The following is a 24373-nucleotide window of genomic DNA, read 5'->3' on the forward strand; positions in this document are numbered from 1 at the left end:
CACGTCTGCATACAGAGGCTGCGTTATACACAATAACAAAGCGCGTCGTGGGTCAGCTGGTCGGTCCGCGCATGTTTTCAGGGGCGTTCGAGTTTTGGATTTTCGTTCGAAATCAGAAGCAAAAAAATGTCTGCTTTTTTCAAGCATTTCATTGCATCACAGACCCAGTGTTGAAAATGCGTATGACAAACAAACGCATCATGAATCTTGAAGGACGAAGGAACACGCTTGGTCGTTCTGTTGACCTTTTTTAATGAACACATCTCTTGAATAGAAGCAGAAGACACGATATTAAATAGAGGCGATTGCAAGGCAATCATCCAAAAATATATTCAGGGAGAGCGGTTTCAGACAAGCTCACCCAAGTGGTCTTGCAGCCACCACTTCCCCAAATACCCAGTACTTAAAAAAAAACAATACATAGTCGACTGACGCTTCCCACGGGAGAATAAAGAGTTGTCTGACTCAATTTGCATTGAAGATCCATCACAGAGATTCATGGCGACACATTATCAACAATATTTTGTGGAGCGCACCCTCTACTCACTGCAGGAGACATGATTTATCTGTTGAGCTCATTTCCTGATACCACAAACCCGACATCCCGGCAAGGAAGAATCTCATGTCCATGCGTCGGCATGTTGCCCCCCTCAGCGATCGAACGCTTGACTGAAGCTGCGTTTGCCGCCTCTTCTGTTGTCGCCGCCTCTCCAACCACCATTTCCCCCGAAACTGCGACCTCTTCCGCCTCTGAACCCGCCTCCTCTCTCGCCGCGGTTTCTCCCGCCGAACCCTCTGTTGCCGCCACCAAAACTGCGGTCGCCGCGCTCCTTGAACTGCCTCTCCTCCAGCTCCGGCAGCTCTGAGGGGACCGTCAGCTGCCAACGGCGACCGTCAGCCCAGTTGTCCTGTTAAAAAAGAAAAAAAAAAGTTAATGCCCAAACTTACTTTCTGAACTTTAATGAATTGTGTCTATATACTCTTAATAATGCATTGGAGATGTGGCTCTTACCTGAAACTCCTTGACTTTGCCAGCTGGAACATCAAAACAGACTCCCTGTGGGAAGAGGGGAGAGATTGTGACACTGCCTCCCAATTTAAACAGAAACTTGTCGGCGTTTCCATTAAAAAAAGATAAGTTTCTATTAATTATATTTGAAGTTCAATCATCTGAAACACAATTTTAGCTTGTCTCCTTAAAAGTACTTCTACGGGAAAAATGTGCAGATGTGGTTGGAGAAATGTATTATTAACATAGCACGTACTGAATAAAACATTGACTCACAGTTTTGCCTTTGAGGAATGTCATTCTGTTGATGTAGTTCTCCACCTCGTCCCCCAGCTGCTCCTTGATGGTCTTCCAGGCATAACTCATCGTGTGCATCTCTTGTGAACACGCCAACTGTAAAGTGGTGAAACCCTGAAACAAAAAAAGCAGAGAGAGGTGACCATGACTATATTATTGAAGAAGTTTCGGGGAACATTTTAAGTGAAAATGGCACTTGCGATACATCGACCACCTTCTTCAAAAGCTATTTACTCACTGCAAACATTGCAGAGCAGGGCTCATGTGATGGTATAATTCTGTCTGCCGGGCAGCACAGTTTTCTATGCGTTTGTTGAGTGTCTCTCTCAATGCACCGCATTCATCTCAGATGTAAACAAAGACTAAAAATGACAATTGTCGCAAGGCTCTGCGGCTTCTGTTTCTACTTAATTCCTAAAAGAGCTTCAGTTGCACATGTGTGGGGAATTAATGCCCAAGAAACTCTGCGTCCCATTTCTCACCCTAACACTAGCACTTAACACTAGGTTTTGAGTGTCCTCCACTATGAAGTGCCCTCCGACGACCAAGTGAAGTGACTGACGTCCCTTAGAATTGGGACAACACTCGATGACGTCACACGTCATTGTCATTGGCTGCTGTGCTGTGTTTTGCTTCCTGCATATCCAGTGTTGGAGACGTTTTAGAAATGCAAGCTCCAACGTTTCAACACTCGTTTTTTTAGGGTCCAAAACGAGTGTTAAGGTGAGAAATGGGACACAGCCTTTGTGTTCAGCAGCAGATCCGATTTGGCACCATATGAACATTCAGTTCTTCAGTTGTATAAAATGTGCTTCCACATGTTTCTAATAAACAAAATTGAGATTGATTCCGAATTAAGTTTTCATTCTTGACTGATGCATCGTCATGTTCCTGCAGAACTTACCGCATCAGAGTTGAGCAGCGAGCGCTGTTCTAGACTGGTGGCTCCCGATATATGAGCCAAAGCAGCAGCCAACGCATCGACCGCTCCCTTCTCTTCAATCAGCTTCTGAGCTGATTCTCTGAAGTAGCCGATGGCAGTCACAGGAACAGAGTCCAGGAACCTGATGTACAGAAACAAAATGCTTTGTTGCTATAGAGTTCACAGTAATCTGTGATCCTCCAAACTGGAGTTCAACGTGTTTCCCACCTGACAGCATCTTTGCTCGATGACTTGATGATCTCACTCGGTGTGGGGACTCCAACTCTCCTGAACGAGATGCCCTTTAAAGAACATTTGTCAACCATTAGGATTGCGGACAGGGTGGATGAAATAAAAGTCAAGTTGTGTTTGTTTGAATTTCAGCGACTGGACTGTTCATTTTAAAGCCACAAAGGTTTCAAGAAAAACTTACAGCTTTGTGCTCGACATAGCGCAACTGGTCCTCCTCTTTCCGTTGGTAGAAACAAATACACACTCCAGTTCTGCCCGCTCGACCTGTTCGACCTGAGCGATGGATGTACGACTCCACATCCTGAAGCAAAGCAACATCTGATTCCAACATCCAACTATGATCTAAAGACAAGGGTTAACAACTGGGGAAGTAAGTTCTTACCTTGGGTGGAGAGCACTGAACCACCAGATCTACTTCAGGGATGTCCAGACCTCGCGCAGCCACATTTGTAGCAACCAAAACTTCAAAGGCTCCGTTCCTGAAGCCCTTCAGTGTGGTCTCCCTCTGCTTCTGTGGAATATCACCATGGAGGGACTGGGCGCTCTGAAACAGACACCAAAAGGAGATAAAAAACATCTTCCTTGTCATAAGCATTTCGCATCATCCCCCTCAACCTCACCGTATCTTGATCATCCTCCCATCTTCATATCCCTCTCTATTTTCCTCTACTTTGGCCCTGTACTCCTAATCTTCCTAACCCCACATCTCTCCTTTCCAGGTTTCCAAGCCATCCGTGTCTACCCCACTGATTTTTCTCTCCGAACTTGTAGTTCGACTTCAGGTTGTGAAATAGAAAGTCAGGGAAAGAAGATACCTGTTTGATGGAGGCATTCAAGGAAAGCTCGGTGGCTTCTTTCTTTGTCTCACAGAAAACGATGGTCCTTCCGTGGCTGCCACTGTAAACCTGGATCACATCTCCCAAAACGGCTGCACGCTGGGACCAGTGACAGGCTATAGCCAGATGCTAGAAGAAGGAAAAGATACGTGTGACTTCAGTCTGAGCATTTGAGCAGTGTTTCTTTGGCAGTTTTGGAGTATGGACAATCTGAAAACCATTCCTCAGACAAGAGGAGACAAAAGACGCCGTAGTTAGGTAGTAGGCAGAGAGGAAGAGAATGAATTTGACTGAATCCAGTTCTGAAGAGAATCTTCATCCCCTGAAGGAGGACTTTATTTTTATTTCAGCGTAATACACGATAGCCGCTGCCAGGTGACCAATAAGGCAAGTGAACTTACTTCCAACACAAACTTTGGGTCGCATAAGCATAAATCATAAAGCATAAATCGCCCAAACGGTTAAGAACCAGAAACATATTATTGGGAGCATGTTCCACGTTTCAGCTTGTTACGACTCAAATCTTTGGCAGATTTGAGCTACAGATAATAAGCATGACCTCCACCAGAGGGCGGTATTTATGGCACAAAAAATGTGACATTGACAAAAAAGTGAACTGAATTCTGTTATAAACCCTTGACGTCGTTTTTAAAAGTCAGGAAAATGAATACAGAACACACTTACTTCCACTGTTGTTGCAGCTTTCTGTGTTTTCTTGCCAATCAGATCAATGTGTTTACAGTTTGGCTTCATGTACTTCTTTGCCACTTCGTAGACCCACGGTGGGCAGGTGGCAGAAAACAGCAAGGTCTGTGGGTTGTCACCAGATTCTATAGAAGAGGGGGAAAAAGATGAATGAACTTCTTTGTGTACATTTCACTCACTGACACAAACGCCCTCTAAATGCAGCATTTCGCATTGTGTACATCAACCCAGTGTTTGAACACTTGCAATTTTCACTACAAAGAAGAAATTCCTAAAAACACTATGCATTAAAACAGCCTCACACCACTGCCATACTTGTCTGATGCACATTTCCAAAGCTAGTGACAGTGAAACAGAAAACAGACAGCCAGCTGCTAGCAGGTCCAAACATTATCACTCGCTTTTAGCAGGTACTCATTTGTGCCAGAGTCTTTGCACTACATTTATGAACAGAAACTGTGGCCAACACTTCACCTTTGTTGTACGATGATGCCAAAATCTCCTCCACTTGTTCAGCAAATCCCATGTCCAGCATCTGATCCACTTCATCAAGGACCACATGTTTCAGTTTGGTAAGGTCCAGTTTATGGTTCTGGATGTGGTCTTTGATGCGACCAGGGGTTCCGACCAAGATATCTATCCCATTACGGATGGCATCAACTACGGATCAGAGAAGTATTGTTACAGCGGTGCAATAAAAGCCACAATATTGGGACCAATTTCCAGTGTTGAAAGGCTGTTTAGACCTACTCTGGGGATTGTATGAGCTTCCTCCATAGAAGCAGGAGATGACGACTTTCTTAGAAATGTCTTTGAAGTCCTTGGCTACCTGGATGGCCAACTCTCGTGTGGGAGCCAACACCAAAACCTTCAAGCAGCAATGAAACATATATCTCAACTCCTGCAGCAAGCAAAAACCACAACGTGTCATGCACCATCTGTACCTTGGGGGCACGGCCTCTAACTCGCTCCAAATTCTCCAGCTGCAGCTTCTCCACCAGTGGAATGGCAAAGGAGAAAGTCTTTCCTGTTCCTGTGTGGGCTTGGGCAAGGACGTCACTGCCATCATACACAAAGTCAAAGGCCTTGACCTGAATGTCAAACAGGTAAGTGACTCCACGAGCTGACAGGAGGGGAAGAAAAGCAAAAAACAAGATTAATGTCAAATCAGTTTGGTCATATCCAACACTAGAGTGGCATTATCAAGCAAAATTATGATCATGTTTGGCCATATATTTTACTGACTGACAACCAACTGGAGGCATTATTGTATTTCAATATATTTTCATGGTGTAATGATTTCCGCATCTGCATATTTTTAACTCAGGTTTTCCAGTACCCAAAGATTACAATCAAAATCTGTACATGTTAAGAGATGCTGATGCAATAAAGCTGATCCTGGTCCACCTGCCCCAACAACAACAAGCAATGTATGAAAGCGCTGTAGAAGATTTGCAGAAATTAAATGGTGAAAAAATGACCTGATATGAAATACAGAGTGGTCTCACCTTTCAGTTTCTCAACCGTGACCGGGGAAATTCGAAAGTTGGAAAATGCGCCTTCTTTTTGTTCTGGTGTTTCTTCCTGAATGAATAAGACAAAAATATTTATTAAGATTTGAATGAAAATACATGTCTTTCACAAAACATCAGTCAGATCAGGCACTTGGCAAAAATAAATTGAGGGTTAATTTAAGCCTATTCATATTTACCGTTTCTTTTTCACTGTCACTGGCCGACTCCATGCTTGAAGGAGAAGGCGAGGGGATGGGTGTGGTTGGGTTGGAATGTCCATTGACTACAGCCTCCTTTTTAATTTTCTTTTGCTTCTTCTGCAATACCGACACAGAAAAAAATAATCAATTTAAGACATAAACGCCTGTAGACTACTATGGTAGTACAGGTAGTAGACATACAGACCTCTGCTTTTGCGTCAGTGTTCTTCTTGGTCTTTTTCTTGGGTGTTTCCACGTCATTAACGTTGCCGTTCACGTCTGCGGCTTCATCTTCCATATGTCCGTTCGCTTGTTCGACTGCCAGTTTTTCTTTTTTCTTTTTTTTCTTCGGTGCAGGAGGTTCACAGTCAGGGTCATTGACCGCCTGCTCCGCTTCCTCCTGTTGCTGCTGCTCAAGCAATTTCTTCTTCTGTTTCTTGCTCACCTTGTTTTGGAAAAAGACAACAAAAGCCAGAAATCAATAATTACCACTTAGCTCAAGTGTTCATTACATATGTCTTACTATTGACAGATTATTATTATCATCTTAGTGGTAATAGTGACTGACTAATTGCCAAGCGGCAATAACCAGGCATCTACTTTCCAGCCTAATAAGCAATTCTATCAATAAGTATACCTCTAAAGAATCATAAGGTGACATCTACACACAGAGTTGGGGTCTATATATTTTCACGAGAAAATAAAATTAAAGTCACAGCACAAACTGGACGTGCACAAGCAGTAAAAACAAATAATAAAGTGGTTTAGGACATTATTAACACATATTTCATATATTATATATATTTTATTTCACATATTATTTTGGGTCAGAGTCGTCTCTATTTCTTGACGAGGCTCAGGTCCTTCACCACATTTGTTGCACATTGTTTTTCTAAGATCTTTTGTATCACTTTCTTTTCGCACTTTATAATGTTATTTCTTTTTAATTTATTGTGATATGCTGTGTACAGAGCATGTTACAAACACAATTTATACATGTAAAACGACAGCAAAACCGTGTATAACAGAACTATTCTATTGAACGGCAGCAGCTGTTTATTTTCCCCGGGCTCAGCTGTAATTGCGTCATCACATCGCGTCAGGTTCTCGCAGCCTCGTGTTTTAAAGGACAGAGGCACGTGGCTTCACCACGTGATCAGGCTGTCCAACAGCGGCGGTTGATAATAGACGATGCTAACACGCGTGAGCTAAACGACAGAAAAGAGGATGTTTAGTGTCTTTAAACGAACGATGTTAGTTCGTAACACTTCGTAGAACTCCACGAGGGCGGAAATGGAAGACAGACGTTTAGTGTCGCGTGTTAAGTGGTTCAGCCGAGCCACATGTTGTCAAACATGGAGGCAGCGGATCAGACGGGAACTCTTGAGTTCTTTGGCCCACTAGGTGTCAAAACAATGTATCCTCACCTTCTTTACTTTAGGCTCGACTGCAGTCTCAAGGTCTTCTCCCATTGCGACTTGCTCGGCTTCAGCGATGATTTTTGATGGCATTTCTCCACTCTGATGGAATCCCTCGTCGTGGCGACGCAGTCAGCTCCACGGACACGCGGCTGGAAAGGAACGCGCTTCGGTGCGCGATCCCGTTGGTCCGCGGCCGTGACATAGAAGTAAAACCGCTAGAGTGGAACACTCACTCAGCACAGTGTCCATTGGACTTCTGAGGTTTGTGATTGTCTGGATAATTTCCCATTTTATTTTTGCCATTTAACACAGTTTGACTATTTTGTTTGTACTGGTACTAAGGCACAAAGGATCATCTCAGACTCTACTGATCACCGCAGCATCCGATGCAGAACCACCAGATTCAGGAACAGTTTCGTTCCTGGTGCTGTCAGGTTGCTGAACGTTGGGCAATAGCTGCTGTACTGTGTGTGTGTGTGTGTGTATATATATATATATATATATATATATATATATATACACACATATTATTATTATTATTTATTTATTTTCGTTAGTAAGCCTCAGACCGAAATATATATATATATATACTATAATACTGTGATATGTTTTTGTGCTATGACTATATATATATATATATATATATATATTTTTTTTTTTTTTTTTTTTTTTTCTTTTGGAAAACGGAGGCCTCAGACCAAAATTTCGTTGCCATAATACAGTGTTATGTTTTTGTGCAATGACAATAAAGAACTCTAAGTCTATATATATATATATATATATATAATTTTTTTTGTTTGTTTGTTTGTTTTCTTTTTTGTTAATATTTATGTGATATTTATTTATTTTGGACGTATAGTTTTTGTTTTTGGAAACCGGAGGCCTCAGACCGAAATTTCATTGCCATAATAAAGTGATATGTTTTTGTGCAATGACAATAAAGAAAATCTAAGTTTATGTCTATATATATATATATATATATATATATTTATTTATTTATTTATTTTTGTTAATATTTATGTGATATTTATTTATTTTGGACATTTTGTTTTTGGGAACCGGAGGCCTCAGACCGAAATTTGCCATAATACAGTGATATGTTTTTTGTGCAATGACAATAAAGAAAGTCTCAGTCTATGTCTATGTCTATATATATATATATATATATATATATATATAATGTATTTATTTATTTTTGTTAATATTTATCTGATATTTATTTATTTTGGACAAATAGTTTTTGTTTTTGGAAACCGGAAGCTTCAGACCGAGATTTCATTGCCATAATACAGTGATATGTTTTTGTGCAATGACAATAAAGAAAGTCTTAAGTCTAATAGCGTCAATTTTTTTGTCTCATATTTCGCATTCATATTTCCAGAGGTAAACACTTGCCATCGGGAAACAGAATAGAAATATATAAAAATAAATTCTAATTATTTGAACATTTATTTAACTGAGGTAAAATAACAGATCAACTGTTAATCTAAATCGAAGCTCTATTGTGGATTTAACGTGATCACCACGAGACGTCACCGTTTCACTATGTGTATATACGGTATTTGTTTAATGCCCTGCCCTTCTGTGTGTTGTTTATCTTCAGTAAACAAATCTCAATAACTCTTGCACTCTGTCACTTTTGAAATTCAAAGCTATATTTTAGTTCAGGTTTAAAGGACGACAAATATAGCTGACATCCCCCACTAAGGATATATTGACTGAAGACAGAAAGCCATAACCTCATCTGTCAGGAAAATATACAATTGCACCAGAAAATCGTTCTCTGACTTTCCACGACACATAAGGTCGATGTTTCACCCTGCTAACGCCGTGGATAATTCTTGAAACATGGGAAGGCAAGGTCACCAATGTCAAGTCAAGCTCTTCCTGACTTTTAATTGTTGGTAAAATATGTTCTCTTCGTCTTTGTAGAGGAAAGTCAAAAAGACAGCTTCTTTTTCAGTGGAGATGTTTCAGTCAAGAGCTGGACAAACTTGTATTAAAGATTCAATCAGAGAGACAATACAGACGTCTCACAGATTATACACATTAAATGGGAGCGTCATGCTTTCAGAGTGCTCAAGTCACATGATCCATCCAAAAAAGGGGTGTTGATTGGTGTCTTCTTCTCACTTCATTCTCATTTCTTCTCCACCAAGTCAAGGTTACACGTGGCGTAAATGAGCAAATGTGTCCGTTTCTCTTTACAATGACCGTTAAGCTGAACATACACAGTGTAACTAATGGGTGGAGAAAACCACAGACTGGAACTAAACAACCTTGAGAATCCTGAATCTTGGCATCAGTTCAACGGTCAATATTTTCACATGAACATTGTCCAAACATGTGTTTCACAGACAACATGAACAACAACGTGACATGATGCTCAGGTGTACACTGTCTGTGCAGCAATAATATTTGTGGTGCAAATACTTCAGTATAGTGTGTGTATGCATACATTGAAATGCATACAAACGTGATGCACTTGGCAGCACATTCAGTGTCAGACTGATCCACTCTCGCTGCTCAAACCCTCCTCCCCATGTTGTAGTAACAGTAAACTCTGATTGGAATCATGACACATTCTTCTCACACACAGTTATTTTTTTTTTTTTAATATATTATCGGTATTTATATATATATATTTATATTAGTGGTGGGACTTAAGCACAAATTAATTAATCATAATTATGCATTAACATATTTTAATTTAATTTAATCGTTTTATTTTAATTTAATTTAATCGAACAGTTTGCTGTCCAGACAACAGGGAACCTTTGTGAGTGCAGGAGTTCCTGCTCCACTGATCCCACTGATGCACAAGACACATGGCAGCTAGGATGAGAACAACAACAACAAACATGGAGGAATCCCTGAACAAAAGCAAACAAAAGCATCTGTTTGCTTTTGTTCAGGGAGGTTTTTCACTACACAATGGCCAGGGTTTCCACCACTCTGAATGGACTTGAAATTCTTATAAAATTGAAATTCTTACACAAATATTTTCAAGACATTAAAAGAGCTTTAGTTTAAATAAGGTGATATAAAAACTTGAATATAGCCACCATCGTGATTTATTGTGCTATTGTCAAACTGATCCAAAATAAACAATACTTTGTTGTTTAACTGTTTGAATTTGATTCAGTAATATACCAAATTCATTCAAATTGAAAAATCTGGCTTCTTGTGGCAAATATTCTTATACGATTAATTGAGATTAATTCATCACAAATTCTCTAATTAATTAGGTTCATTTTTTTTATCAAATCCCACCCCTAATTTATATGTCTTGTGTGGTCTGATGGATTAGATCCTTTATTTGTCTCACAGTGGGGAGAATCAATGTGTCACAGCAGCAACAGACGTTCACAGACCATCAGCACACATGAAAACACTGTGACTTCACCGTGTGTGAGTGTGTGTGTGTGTGTGTGTGTGTGCTCCTATACTTCAATCTTTGTGAGATTTTAATCAACAGAGTGAGGACATTTTGGCCGGTCCTCATCTTGTCAAGTCTCATTTTGAGGGTTAAAACTACAAAATAGCTGGGTTATTATAATTGGGTTTTAGTTTGGTTAAGAGTAAAGGTGTGTTTTAGATGGTTAGGTTTAGGGGGAGAGGTTGGGGAAAGCATTATGTCAATGACGGTCCTCACTAAGATAGGAAGACAAACGCGCGTGTGTGTGTGTGTGTTACTTTTTTGTAGCTTTGTGTTTTTATGTATGCTAATCGTCTTTGTGGTCCCAACCCACTCTGGTCTCCCTCCCACTCTGTCCTGTCCGAGACACTTGTTTCACCTTGCAGAGCTGACTGCAACATTCAAAGTCCTGTTCCGAGTCAATCAAGTGGTCAGATACGTTTTTTTCCCCTTTTTTTAACCATTGGTTCATCAGAGACAGAAACATTTGGGAATATGCTCCGCCAAATGCCCAGGACTCACATTTTCGCTGCCGTCTCCCTCATTCTCATCTTTCTTGGGTAAGTATTGCCTTCTTTTGTGTGAAGCAATTTCCTTCTGAAGTCCTTGTTAGTGAGGATTTTTCTTCAACAGAGGCTTGGATTTAAAAGTACAGTTTGACTATTAAATGTCAGCCAGGAATTGTTTTCACATGAGTGTGTCATTCAATTGTAGTTAATAAAAAAAAAACATTTCTCAGATAAAAAAAAAAAGAAACGGTGAAAACAAAATGATGGAGAAAAAATCAAAAGTGGAAATATGGCCTATTTATATTGTTCATCAACTGTGATTTGTTATAATCTGTTACACCAATGACCTTTAAAGACAATGACTCTTCATCATGGTGAGTTTGAAAGACAAAAGGATCTTGTAAAGCACAGACGTCCATGTGTTATCAATGGTACATTGCACACACATATTCACGATGATACAGAGTTCACAGTCTGCCCCATAAAGTCATACACAAAGCCATAAAAAGCCTTTACAATAGACACAGCTTGCAGTGTATTTACGCTCAATCATGCACAGTGGCTGCCTGTGAGAGCTTTAGGAGTTGTGATGCATGAGCACCAATAGTATTATTTTTATTGAATTAGATTTAAGGATAAATGGTTGTGACCTCTTGATGATAAGTTTTTGTTTTGACCCGAATAGAGCATTTATATCCTTGGTGTAGTAGTTAGAGAGTTGAGAGACATGATAACGTGGGGATCATATTTTATTGATCTGAACTGGCACTTGGAAAACATTGTCATGTGGTGCCTGGATTTTGTCCCTCAACAGTTACTCTCCATTCACTGGCAGTATGTAGTCCGTATGTTGTGGTGTCAGAAGAAAGGGACTGGTGGGGCACTTTCTTCACTCTTCGCAATGAAGGGTTTAAACTAGATATGGAACTTGATTTTAAAAATCAAATTATTTCTTCGCTGCATCAATTGTACAGAGCATTTTTTTTAGCACCAGGCCTGAAGCTCTTAAAACTTCAAATTTTCCATCCATCAGTGCAAACACATTTACTCTCCTTCATCACAGATGTTTTGGTTATGACTTCACATTGCATGATGTAGTGAACCACAAAATGTCAACAAAAAGTTTCTACATAATCTGCTGTTTGTATCAATTCATTATTTCGATCTTAATAACATAATGAGTCAAAGTGAAGTCCGAGATTTAACACTCTGAAAGCAAAACATTTATGAGGAAGATACAAAGCTACTGCCATTGATCTTCAAGACCTTGAAAGCGCATCTGTGCTGGACCCTCCTGGGTGAGAGTGAGGGTGTGGAACTATGCGCCTGCTCCGCTGCTAATGTTTAACCACAACGCGTATTTGTGGCCCCGTTTTGCAGCCTTCCTTGGAGCGTATGGAACAAAGATCAGACATGAGACAACCCTCATGTGTTCACACTACGGTTCTACAAAAAGAGTTTACTAACAACAAGGCTGTATTAAACTTCCTTGTTGTCAGCATGATACCAGTGTTTAAATCATGGCTACCCAGTGATATCAATGATGAATAGTAACGCATTTCTCTTTGTGTGTCTTCATAGCGCTTTCTACATCTACTATGGCTACAACATCTCAACCGTCAGGTCTGTCCCACTCGAGGTTGTTTACTTCCTGAAGGATATTTGTGTACCAGTTGTGCTTAATGTCAAACCTTCAATGTCTCAAGAATGTTGTCAAGCCATTGGCGAAATGTGTGTCTGTTGACTTTGGGGGATGTTTAGCGCTAAAGTTTAATCATCTTCATAGGCGTCATTCAAACATAAATCTCAGGTGGTTCATAGTCTATACAACCTGCTGCTTAATGATTAACATTTCAACACATGAGAACAAGTTGGCTCCGTCAGGTCGGGACCTATGGTTCTCACAAGAGACTGAGTAAAGAGGCCACGAGTCTCAGTTAGAATACAGGTGGAATGATAGTTCTTTTTCACCTTCGTGAGTTTGGATAGAGCACGGAGGAAGGTCAAAGAGGAGATTTACGGACGTGGTGAAGGAGGACATGAGGTTTGAGAGGAAGAGAGAGGAAGCAGAGGACAGTGTGAGAAAGAGAAAGAAGAAGAACTGTCCAGAGGGACAAAGCTCACCTGTGACCATAAGCAGGTGAAATCAGTTTACTTACATGGGTGAGGCAAAACATTGTTGTTCAAGGCGTTTCCACGGAGACTGAAGTCAACAAACCTATAGCAGTTAATTCACCCACATGAGTCACAAAATAAACAATAAGACAGCGTAGAAAAAAAAGTTGAATTTGGCTTATATGTGAAGACATGACCAAAAATAGTCTCAATGCTCATCATATCCATTTTTTCATCAATTAAACTTTGTTTTCTGGTTGTCCATTATGTCTGTGAATGTGCGTCGCATGTGAAGATGTTCCCCTATCCTTTCTCACCATTGTCTTTTCTCGTTCATGACACAGTTTTTCACAGGCGTGTCCCTCAGTTGCTGACCCACCGGTTGACGTCATCAAGCAAGTTGTGGAAAAGGAATGTCCAAAAAATGGAAAAGAGATGTGGACAATTGGCGTTCTGAAAATGAATGCTGGGTACGAACATGTTGTTACTAAATGAAATGATAATTACATCTTCACGTCCTATTGAGAACATGCATTTGGAGCAGCAATTACAGATATAAAAAACATGATCTATAAATATATATACCGGTGATAAGATAATATTTATTTCACACCATATTACAAATACATACAACAACAACCTCAAACATGGAGGAATCCCTGAACAAAAGCAAACAAAAGCATCTGTTTGCTTTGGTTCAGGGAGGTTTTTTGCAACACAATGGCCAGGGTTTCCACTACTCCGAATGGACTTGAAATTCTTATAACATTGAAATTCTTATACAAATATTTTCAAGACATTAAAAGAGCTTTAGTTTAAATGAGCTGATATAAAAACTTGAATATAGCCACCATCGAAATTTATTGTGCTATTGTTAAACTGATGCAAAAACATATATATATATATAATGTATGTATATGTATATATACCTCCTGTTCGATACTGCTTTACACTGATATGTTAACTCATGCTGTTCCTATTTTCAGACTGCAATATCCTCAGTCGAGCACTCAGTTTGGGTAAGCAACATTTCACATCAAATTTTCAGTTATTATTGATACGTTTCCAAAGACATTTGGATCATTGTCATATCTGTTAATAATAGAAGTATAGATACATTCTGCAACGCTTCCGTTCAATGATAATAATGCATTATTCGTACATTAATAAGACATCATCATGGATTCATAAGGCTGCATAGAACATGTTATGAATGGTCATAGTCATGTATGATGACAGTGACAAGGTTGATATAAGTATAAGTATAAATAATGGACTTAACTTGTAGTTATATTGACTCAAGGCACTAAACAGCATTGTGAAAATACACAAAGAAATATTGTTTTAAGTTGTCATACGCGATTATGGACATTCATAAGTCTATTAATAATTCTGTTAAGCCTTATAAATGCATTATTCTCATGAATGTACAAATAACCCATTGTAGATGAGACCTCAATATAAAGTGAAACCAGATTTTATGTTTTTAATTCACACATACACACTAGAAATGGGAGGAGCTTGAGGTGATTTACACAATGTTATGGCACGCAATTAGGCCAATGGGAAATGTCAGCTGTGCCCGATAAAGCAAAACAGGGACTTTGTTTTCAACGAATACCAAGCGCAGTGGACAATATTGAGAAGAGCTTTGAACCGACTTTTGAAAATGACATCAAAAATACATCAAGTTCAGTGAGCAGGTCCACAGTAAGATTCCAGCTTGTCTCTGCCTTCCATTCAACAATAAAGGACGCCTTTATTTATGGGTATTATGTTTTATTTTATCTCATGAAATAGCATGAAAACAAATGTGAAGTTCCCGTGAAGCCCTTGGCTTGAATAAACATCAAGGTTTTGAAGGTTACTCTGGAGCTGCAGGACTTTTTCACATTGATCACATCAAGATTCATCAATGCTCAGACGGACCGACGTGAATTCAGTGACCAGTTGGAACGTTCCACTCGTTTGGGAAGGAACCTTCGATCCGGTGGTCATCGATGACGTCTATAAAAAACTGGACCCGAGAGTAGCCGTGGTGGTGTTCGCTGTTGGAAAGTGAGTGTGGTGGCACCACTTGGTCGCCGTCTCTGATGTTTTGCTCGTCTCACCTGAATGTTTATGCTTCTCACGCCACGTTGTCAAAACAGATACACACGTTACCTGAAGGGTTTCCTTGAGTCTGGTGAGAAGCACTTCCTCGTGGACTTCAGGGTCACGTATTACATCTTCACTGACAGTGAGAAAGACGTTCCGAACGTAAGTGAAATGCAGTGTGAATCGTAGCTGTCATTGGTGAGCAGAAGCAACTGACTTGTCGCCTTATATCAGCCAGTCATGTCAATTCATATTCAGAGAAAATGCTTGTTTAATAGGAAAGATAAAGGTAAATGTATGGTAAGATGCAATGATTATGAATACTAAAGGAGTAATAGAAAATAGATCAAACTTTATATTCCATATTTATACTGTGAATGATTAAAAATCTTATGTGAATTTAAATTTAAATTTTAATTTTAATTTTAATTTTAATTTTTACTGTCTTAAATAATGCAGTTTTAAATCCAGCAACTTGTAGCATCCGAGACTCGACGATTCAGCCAGTGAGAGTTTGGCCAGCTGGTTAAGTGAGAATGGCGGTGGTCCCCTGAAAGACCAATTTAAAAAAAATGTGATTTACTTCTAGAAAGTTAATCCCAAGTAACGAATACTAAGGTATGGTTTGTTTTCATTGTATGACCTCTATGGTAACCTCAACAACAGTGGTGTTCAAAAACATGTCATATATATATATATATATATATATATATATATATATATATATATATATATATATATATATATATATATATATATATATACACCAGTTGCTTTATCCCTTATGAGGAATAAACCAATAGCGTCTGTTAGCTTTACATGTACTCATAGGAAAAAAAAAGAAATAATCTTATAATAGATGACTTTGTTGTTCTGCGCAGGTTAATCTGGGCAAAGGTAGAAAAGTCATTGTCATGGATGTCCCAAGTGCGAACCGCTGGCAGGATGTGGTTATTGGCAGGATGAAATGGACGACCATTGGGATCGACACCAGGGTGAGATCAGATATAACCAGATCGCACAGCATTGCCGTTTACTTCAAAGCAAAATATTGGCTTCAACAGATCCGAGCGGAGGCAGATTATCTTTTCTTGATGGACATCGACAGTGTCTTCCACAACCGCTTTGGAGCCGAGTCTCTCAGTCAGCTCTCTGCAGTGCTCCATCGTGGATACTACAAGGTGCTTTCCCCTTACACACCTGAACATTTACAATCATAATAATGCTGCCTTTTGTGGCTGATATTGATTGTCGCTCTTCACCTTTATTTGTCCTTCTGCATCACCATACTGAAACCAGCATGTTTCGATTCTGTTATCACCTGTTTCTCAGAACACAAAACGGGACTCATTTCCTTATGAGCGTCGCCCCCAGTCCAAAGCCTACATTCCTCAGGGTGAAGGAGACTTCTACTACACTGCTGCTGTCTCGGGAGGATACTTGGAGGAGATGTACAAGATGGTGAAGTAAGAAATCTTGCCTAAATCGGCCACTTGAGGAGATTCGATCGACACATGACCTTATCTGGACCACAAGGACATAATACAGGCCTGGCCAACCCGTGGCTCTTTCCCCAGTTTCATGCGGCTCTTCACCAAATGAGCCGCTGAACTGGCAGGTTAAGTTGCATTTGAGATGATGGTTTATAGGGGAAATAAGACGAAAAACTAAGAGCTATTCCGGCAAAATGTCAAAATATTGTTCAAAGACTTTGACCTGTGTTTAACTTAAACATAAACAATAAACCTCATGTTCCAAGCAGGGGGGCGGGGATTGGAGTCGCGGTCCTAAAACTTGGAGCGCCATCAGATCCACGGTCAACACGACTGACATGACTTAGTTCCACATTTCACTTTGTCATTTCCTAACCTCAACGTATGGCAATATGATTCATTGTTGATGGTGGTGAAGCCCATTTAATTCAGTGGAGTGAAGATGAGATGCTCCAGTCTGCTGCGTCGCTCAAAACACACAGACCGGGGCCACGTTATTTCTGTCTACGCCGCTTGATATTTCGAGGAGGATCACGGTAAAATGTATGAATTTTCTTTTCAGCAACACTGTGAAACAATGTGGCTCTTAGCCTCTGACTGGTTGGCCACCCCTGCCATAATACGATCCGGGTTGCTGTTATTTTTGTGTTATTTTGTGTGTCTGCTGGGATTCAACTTCCATCTTTGGAGGCACTACATCACATACTACAGGATTAAGGGCGTGTTTTTAAACTCACATCACGGTACCAATAGGTGGTCATTATTTTTAGTTGCGTTTCTGAATATTGTCATCATGATCTTTTGTTATTTTGCAGGTACTGTTATGATGGCGCGGAGGAAGATGCCAAGAACAAAATTGAAGCCGTGTGGCAGGAAGAGAGTCATTTGAACAAGTAACTCTTCAATTCTCATGTGATTTACCGATGTTTTTCGTGAGCCATGTGAGACAGTAACATCAAGAAATTGGTCTATTTTTCAGGTACCTCGTGTACAACAAACCCACCAAGGTTCTGTCTCCTGAGTTCTTGTGGTCAGACTATGATAAAGTACCAAAGGATATTCAGGTGGTCCGGATATCTCAGCTGGTTAAGGACTATGCAGAAGTGAGACCTAATGGTGGACAGTAGGCCACGTCATGAGTTGACTTGAGCCTGTGTGTGGGTTTTCTCTGGGGCACTCCGGCTTCCTCTTCCAGACCAAGATGTGGAGGATAAAGGTTCATTGTTTGCACTTGTGATGGTGTTTCAGTTGTCTGTGACACTCAAAATGTGTGATCCATTTTTTTTTTTTTTGCTGCTTTGCTGTAGTGTGCTGTAATGGCCAGCAGGAGGCGAAGTGGCGCTGTTTTCCTCTTGGCTTACAACTTTCTTACAACTTTCTCCTGTTTTTAACCGGTAACTCAGCTGTTTCTGGCAGATTTGATTTCGCCTCCTGCTGACTGTATGAACTGGTTCCAGCATACTATAGCAGACAAAAGAAAAAAGTATGTCTAAATTCTTCAAATAGTGAAATTGACTTCACTGAGACAAACAGAGACCACGCCCCCAATAAAAGTAACTAGCACCACAAAATATATATGAACAATATGTATGTACTTTTGGTGACAAAAATTGTGATCACACATTTTGGGTGTCACATTTGCTGGTGTCTTGTTCAGGGTGTCACCCGCCTCTCACCTTCTGTCACTGGGATTTGCCACTAGAGAAGAGATGGGCACTTTATTTTTGAGTCATTGAAGACCAAAGATCACCAATCTCGGAATTTACTGGATAGAAACTCATAGGTGTTCATCGCACCGTCAGAGCTCTGGGGAATAGGTCAGAGCTGTATTCAGGCCTATGCCATATTTGGCATGCCGGTCCCTATATTTGTGACTTCATGGTGCTTATGTTCTTGGAGCTTGAATTCTTCTGCTTACAATGTTCTGTCTTTCGATTTTATTTTTTCTTGATAAGCACGTTCCCCACCGTGAGGCAGTTCTCTGTGTAACGCGAGAGAGTAAACTGGTGTCTGTTTTTACTATGATCGTTTATTTCCTCCATGACCTCATGGCTAGGAGTATCTGCTTGTAGAACTTGTGTATCTTTTTACCATAAAGGCAATACAATAAAGTCATTACACTCCAAAACCCACCGTGGCCTGTTTTTACACATCTCGGCAGGAACTGTTCGATTGGTCCAGTTTGGTGTTGGAAGTTTATTGTCAGGCCATGTACCATCCTCTGACATCAAAAATATAAAATCGTATAACTCATAGGCTGTGCAAAGAGAAAAACAAACCATTATTCAGAATCATCACTAGATAATACATAGTTGATTCTCCACACTGATGGAATCATTTTTAGAATGTCTCAACATCCAACTGTATCCATTCAACTTACTTCAAAGTAGTTTCTAAAAATATTAAACAGTATAGAATTCTGTCATCATTTAAAAAACAACAATGAAGAGGACATACATTTGGTTGTAATGTCAATTACTTATTGAGGTGAGCAATTACATTTCCTAAACGGCCACATTGTAAACTGTGACTCTTGTGAGGGCCATCATCTTTTCAAAGAAAGACGGCGATGACACGAAACATGAAAAAAATAAATACAATAAAATATATATTGGAGCAACACGGACAAGATTAGAAATTAGTAAGGGTATTAAGAAGTGTAAGTACGCCATGAAACCTATAAAAAAATTTCTTTATATATATTTTATTTTAATATTAATCCAAATAAAAGTATGGAGAAAACGTCTACAAAAGATAAAAAGGCAATTAATTTCAAAATGTAATTTCAATGTTCCTTCATTGTATTTTGAGGAAAATTAAATACACATAAAAATGTTAAATGAAAAAAGGGTTTTTTTTTTCTTAAAGCAAGAACATTGTATTGACTGTGGAAATAGTAGTGGCCGAAAAAGAAACAGGTCAAAATCAAATGTTAGAATAAAACAAATAAAGAGAGAAAAAAAAATCTACATATCAATTGTATAGTTTTAGTCTCACGTCATGAGGCCCACTACTTATATTCATTTTTCGCGCGTTCTAAAGTTCGATATATTCGATAATACTGTGTTCGAACTGAACAGTGGAAAACTGCGACTGGGATGTAGTCCACTAAAGAGCCCGCTAGGTGTCAACAATGCTCCCGCACCCCATAACAACAGACGAAGAAGAGAGGATGCCCTCACCTACCGCTAGTCGTCCTTTGAGTTGACAGTCTTCAGTTGTCCTTCAACTCAGGTACAGTTTCCCATTAAAGACAGATCATCTGCCCACTGGAAAATGGCGGGGACCATCGCACGGAAAGCGATCGACCACCTGAAGAGCAAGGAGTTCAGGGATTATTTAATGAGGTGCGTTAAGGTTCCCATAACTGTTATTAGCAGACATGCTAACAGCTAACTGTCCAGTGTAGGTTACAACGTTTTGATGTTGGCTATATTTAACCATTGGCTTGTTGTGCTGTCATATCTGTTGCATCATGAATTATGCGTGGTATTTTCCAAACCAGTGAATTGTCCTTCACTTGTTGTGAAATCTGACGTGTCTAGTATTCCAGAAACCTATTTTTGCAGTTCGTATGTCACGGTACATAATACAGCATACATTTGTTATATTATATAAGACCGCCATTCTAAAGAAAGATTTTCATGAGAAGTAAAACAAGCAAACTTAAAGCTGCCTAGAATTTCTTCTACCACTTAAAAGCACAAACAGACAACGAGCTCGAACATGTTTGATGCTAGACGTAAGAACTGATGCAACAAGTTAAGGCTGTAAATACATTTAAATTAAGTAAAAAAAAATATGTGTGTACGTATAAGTTTTGCTTGTAAAGATTTTGACCAAACATTAATTTCAGTGTCATTGAACAGCACGAGAGCTTTCATTGTTTACTTTTGACACCGGCTTACACATTTCTTATCTCCGGGTTATGTTTCCTGAAAATGTTAAACATAATCCCAAAGAGGAGCGAAGTTCATATTTTGCTGATAAGCGCGCATTATGACCCAGTTTTTAAAATGTAAACATGCAGTCAAGGTTGTTATATATTTTGCATATGGTCTATGTAGTGAATGACGACTGTGGAAATGCAAGTCCAATCCAAAATACCATTTTCCAGAACAGTTCTTTTGTCCATTCCTTTTTATTTTTACTTACATTACTTACATACATATGTGACTGCATCCTTTCAGCATATTTCTCTTTTTAAACTTCTTAAATAAGGACAAATTGCAATGTAACAAGATGATGAATAAGAGTAGGCGTTTTGCCTAATGCTGTGGTGTATGAGAGTTGTCCTGTTTTGAGGCACCTTTGTCTCATGGTCACATTTGTGGTGAAAACAAACACTAAAATGGCCAGGTAGTATGCGATCAAAGTCATCTTGTCAATTCCAGCGTCACATTTTTAGAGGTTTTCAATCAAAGTTTTGTCCTTGTCGTTTATGTTTACTTACCTGCTCACCCCTCTCTGCTAATCTCATGATCTTTTCTAAATGACAACATTGTGTCGAGCGTGTTCTCATGTGTGCTCATCTTATTTCTCTTTCATGTGACCGAAACACGTCAACAGCACGGTGAGTCTTAACCTTTTTATGCCCCTATTGTCATTGAGGATGGCCGGTCTTGGTTAATGTTTAATTCAAATTCAAACAGCATTACACAACTTCCTGCAATAAGAATGAGCCTTTTCTTGTAAAACGTTTTAAAAACTTCAATTTTCCTCATCGCTATTGCACATTTTGCTCAAATTTTGGGTCAGATTTTATGCAAGGTGACCTCATAATGTACAATGAAAGCACTGATTTGGTTGTGTTCAGTTGTTTTTGGTTTTTCTAACCTTGTTTGTAACCTGTTGTGCACACCAGCACTTCTGGGGTCCAGTGGCCAACTGGGGTCTTCCAATCGCTGCTATTTCGGACATGAAGAAGAGCCCTGAGATCATCAGTGGAAGAATGACCTTCGGTAAGTGTCACTTACTTCAGTGATCATTGTTTTTGCTTACTGAATCGAGACAGGTGTCTCAACCAATATCTGTTGCCTTGTTTTTTGTAGCCTTGTGCTGTTACTCGCTGCTCTTCATGAGATTCGCCTACAAGGTGCAGCCCCGTAACTGGCTGCTGTTCGCCTGCCATTTGACCAATGAGTCAGCACAATTGGTTCAGGCGAGCCGACTCATCAAATACAAGTAAGAGTCATTCTGCTGCAGTGGTTTTTGTTGCTTGATGTCATGATAACTTCTCTAACAAAATGTATATTCATTTGCTTATGAAAGCTTTCAGTCAGAGCGTATCACTAGTGAAGAGGAAGAGTAGTGGGCCGGTCCTGGTTTCATATCCTCTCACACCTGGTACCTGAGAAGGGAACCCAAGTACCGGGGAGATAATTATCATGACAGTAATGATGCTTTTACTCCATGTAACTCACTTTCACAGCCCGAGTTAAGAGTTGTGCACACGTACCTGTCACAATAACATTGAAAACACCTATTAGATGACTGTACTAACAAGTTACAACATGGTCAAAAGTGAAGATTTGATCACCGCTTCCTCAGTGTAATGCCTCTTGCACTCCTGCTTACGCCGTGCTTTGGCCTCCACGTGTATCACACTGGTAATAAACAAACTAAACAATGGAGGAAACAAGCTCACACATGGCAATAATTCAGGTTGTGGTAGTAGAGGTGGGACCCCTTAAAGTAATAATGAAGAATGAAATTTTAATAAAACAAAAATTGAATAATAATTATAACAATTTGTTTGAACAGACGTAATGCGTCATGCAGCTTTTTTATGTTTTATTGAACAAATTCATTTAATAAATATGTTTATTGCCTGCTGCTTCTTAACAGGGGCTGCTGCTTTTCCAGGAAAATAGTTGCCACTGTTTTGCCATTTCTTGCTTGTGGTGTACATTTAAAATGACTGCCTCAACTACTGGAGCAACCCAAGGGTACCGATATGTTTTACCCTGAAATGTCTGTGCAGTCAATGGATTGCTTTAAATACTCTTTAAAAAATTGGCCAGCACTGACACAAGTGCCCCCTCTGTACGAGAAATTATAGATGAAAAGTCTGGGTGGAATCAAGCGTTAAGAATGGCCGTTTTTGACACTATGCTTTGAACAAATGGTCTTTAGGATGAGGTCTTAGAGGTGTGCTACTACACACGACTAACTTCATGCCTGCCTCCCCTTTAAACTCTGCTTTTTAAGTATCTAGTAGGACATCCCGTTCCCAGTTGGAGTTCATTTCATTGCTCTCTGTGTCTTACAGCATGGAGAAGAAGGCTTCCTAAAGGCAACGCATGAAGATGAACCGGGCAGAGCTGCACTTAGACGTCAAACCTGAGCATCGCAAAGTCAAATATCTGAAGTTGTGACACAATCTGATGTGCTCATGGTTGTCCTGATCCGTTTTAGTCACTTTTATTGCAAAAGCAAAACCTCTAACTCTAATGATTTAGGTCAACCGATAATAATTTAAAGACAGTTGTGCATCCACCACGATGACACACACACACACACACTGTATTGAATGTACACCGAATCAACTGCATCTGAAGACACCGATGGAAATATTTTGTCATTAATCCTTTGTCAGCCACTGTATTGTTTTTATCCCCGAGTCTCTGAAATGTTACTGAAATGTTAAAGAAGGTTGATCTCTAGGTCATTTTGTGTCAAACATCTGCGTCAATAACCGGAACCTAAACGCACACATCAGCTGTTTGTTTTTGTTTGATGAAGACGGGTAGTACGATAACCTTCAGTAACAATCTGAACATTTTAAATATTTGTAGAAGAAGATGAGCCATTTGAAACTTATTGGGTCGTGATCTAACATTATGAGGGAAAGCAGCTGCTGTTGACCAAACGTATTCTGCGTGTTTTTGCTGTGTTGATTAATTTATGAACATTGCAGAGATCACTTTTATTCCACCAGGATTCATGTGCTTCTTCCTAATGTTTCTATAAATAAACTGGCTCAGGCCAACATTGCAACAGCTTGGAGCATGTGATGTTGTTTGTTGATGCTTGTCACAACATTTGATTTGAACACTGTAAACACCCGTGCTTTGCTTATTGACATTTTGGATTGAACAGTTACAAGATAAATATGGTTGCAACCAGAGACCTTACTGTGGGGCCCTTAAGTTTAAGGTTACTGTGGCATAAGATCGAGCACCCTGCGACCTCTGAATACGGTGAGCAAAGAAGCACGTAAAGTGACTTGTGATTGTCCACCAGCATACTGCATAATGAGTTAGGGAATAAAGTTTGCACTGTGCTCCGTCATGTGTCATACTCGAGGCCCAGAGGCGAGTCATTCCATGTGGGCCCCAGGAACAAAGCAACTGCGTGGATCACCTCCACTGCATGACATTATGACCGCTTAGGGTCATAGAGTTTCAACTTGGTCTTTCAACATCCCATTTTGTAAGAGGGGGGAACGTCGTGCAGAGAGAAAGGAATATGATGGAAGCAGATGCTTCTGCTTTGAGGATAAACATGAGTGCAAAGAAGAGTTGGTGGTGAATAAAGGCAACTGACACCAAACCCAGAGGTGTTTTTTCTGCAATGAGGAAGC

The 24373-nt window shown here is 39.8% G+C and overlaps 3 protein-coding genes across 3 annotated transcripts; 2 read left to right on the forward strand and 1 right to left on the reverse strand.

The window, feature by feature from the left end:
* Window positions 1-235: 235 nt before the first annotated feature.
* ddx21 (DEAD (Asp-Glu-Ala-Asp) box helicase 21) lies at window positions 236-7327 on the reverse strand. Its single transcript, XM_053865136.1, has 16 exons — window positions 7163-7327; window positions 5941-6180; window positions 5733-5852; window positions 5530-5605; window positions 4966-5144; window positions 4772-4889; window positions 4496-4681; window positions 4001-4146; window positions 3296-3445; window positions 2863-3024; window positions 2662-2781; window positions 2457-2530; window positions 2211-2370; window positions 1286-1420; window positions 1013-1057; window positions 236-908 (listed from the first exon to the last, which is right to left on the reverse strand). The coding sequence occupies exons 1-16, from the start codon at window positions 7244-7246 to the stop codon at window positions 651-653; spliced, it is 2253 nt and encodes a 750-aa protein (XP_053721111.1). The 5' UTR covers window positions 7247-7327; the 3' UTR covers window positions 236-650.
* Window positions 7328-15113: 7786 nt separating this feature from the next.
* On the forward strand, window positions 15114-17915 carry LOC128759356 (globoside alpha-1,3-N-acetylgalactosaminyltransferase 1-like). The gene is made up of 7 exons (XM_053866231.1): window positions 15114-15256; window positions 15349-15457; window positions 16177-16290; window positions 16360-16476; window positions 16628-16761; window positions 17604-17681; window positions 17768-17915. The coding sequence occupies exons 1-7, from the start codon at window positions 15114-15116 to the stop codon at window positions 17913-17915; spliced, it is 843 nt and encodes a 280-aa protein (XP_053722206.1).
* A 2028-nt stretch (window positions 17916-19943) lies between these two features.
* On the forward strand, window positions 19944-23789 carry mpc1 (mitochondrial pyruvate carrier 1). The gene is made up of 4 exons (XM_053865360.1): window positions 19944-20139; window positions 21653-21749; window positions 21840-21972; window positions 23060-23789. The coding sequence occupies exons 1-4, from the start codon at window positions 20065-20067 to the stop codon at window positions 23079-23081; spliced, it is 327 nt and encodes a 108-aa protein (XP_053721335.1). The 5' UTR covers window positions 19944-20064; the 3' UTR covers window positions 23082-23789.
* Window positions 23790-24373: the final 584 nt, after the last annotated feature.

The sequence above is a fragment of the Synchiropus splendidus genome, chromosome 5 (genome assembly GCF_027744825.2).
Source record: "Synchiropus splendidus isolate RoL2022-P1 chromosome 5, RoL_Sspl_1.0, whole genome shotgun sequence".
Lineage (NCBI taxonomy): Eukaryota > Metazoa > Chordata > Actinopteri > Syngnathiformes > Callionymidae > Synchiropus > Synchiropus splendidus.

Coding starts and splice junctions, on each gene's coding strand:
- ddx21 (XM_053865136.1), bottom strand. CDS start 7,246: ATGCCATCAAAAATCATCGCTGAAGCCGAGCAAGTCGCAATGGGAGAA. Junction 6,181..7,162: donor TCGAGCCTAAAGTAAAGAAG/GTGAGGATACAT, acceptor TTCCAAAACAAG/GTGAGCAAGAAACAGAAGAA. Junction 1,058..1,285: donor CATTCCTCAAAGGCAAAACT/GTGAGTCAATGT, acceptor CTCTTCCCACAG/GGAGTCTGTTTTGATGTTCC.
- LOC128759356 (XM_053866231.1), top strand. CDS start 15,114: ATGCTCAGACGGACCGACGTGAATTCAGTGACCAGTTGGAACGTTCCA. Junction 15,257..15,348: donor GTGGTGTTCGCTGTTGGAAA/GTGAGTGTGGTG, acceptor TTGTCAAAACAG/ATACACACGTTACCTGAAGG. Junction 17,682..17,767: donor GAAGAGAGTCATTTGAACAA/GTAACTCTTCAA, acceptor TCTATTTTTCAG/GTACCTCGTGTACAACAAAC.
- mpc1 (XM_053865360.1), top strand. CDS start 20,065: ATGGCGGGGACCATCGCACGGAAAGCGATCGACCACCTGAAGAGCAAG. Junction 20,140..21,652: donor GGGATTATTTAATGAGGTGC/GTTAAGGTTCCC, acceptor TGTGCACACCAG/CACTTCTGGGGTCCAGTGGC. Junction 21,750..21,839: donor CAGTGGAAGAATGACCTTCG/GTAAGTGTCACT, acceptor TGTTTTTTGTAG/CCTTGTGCTGTTACTCGCTG.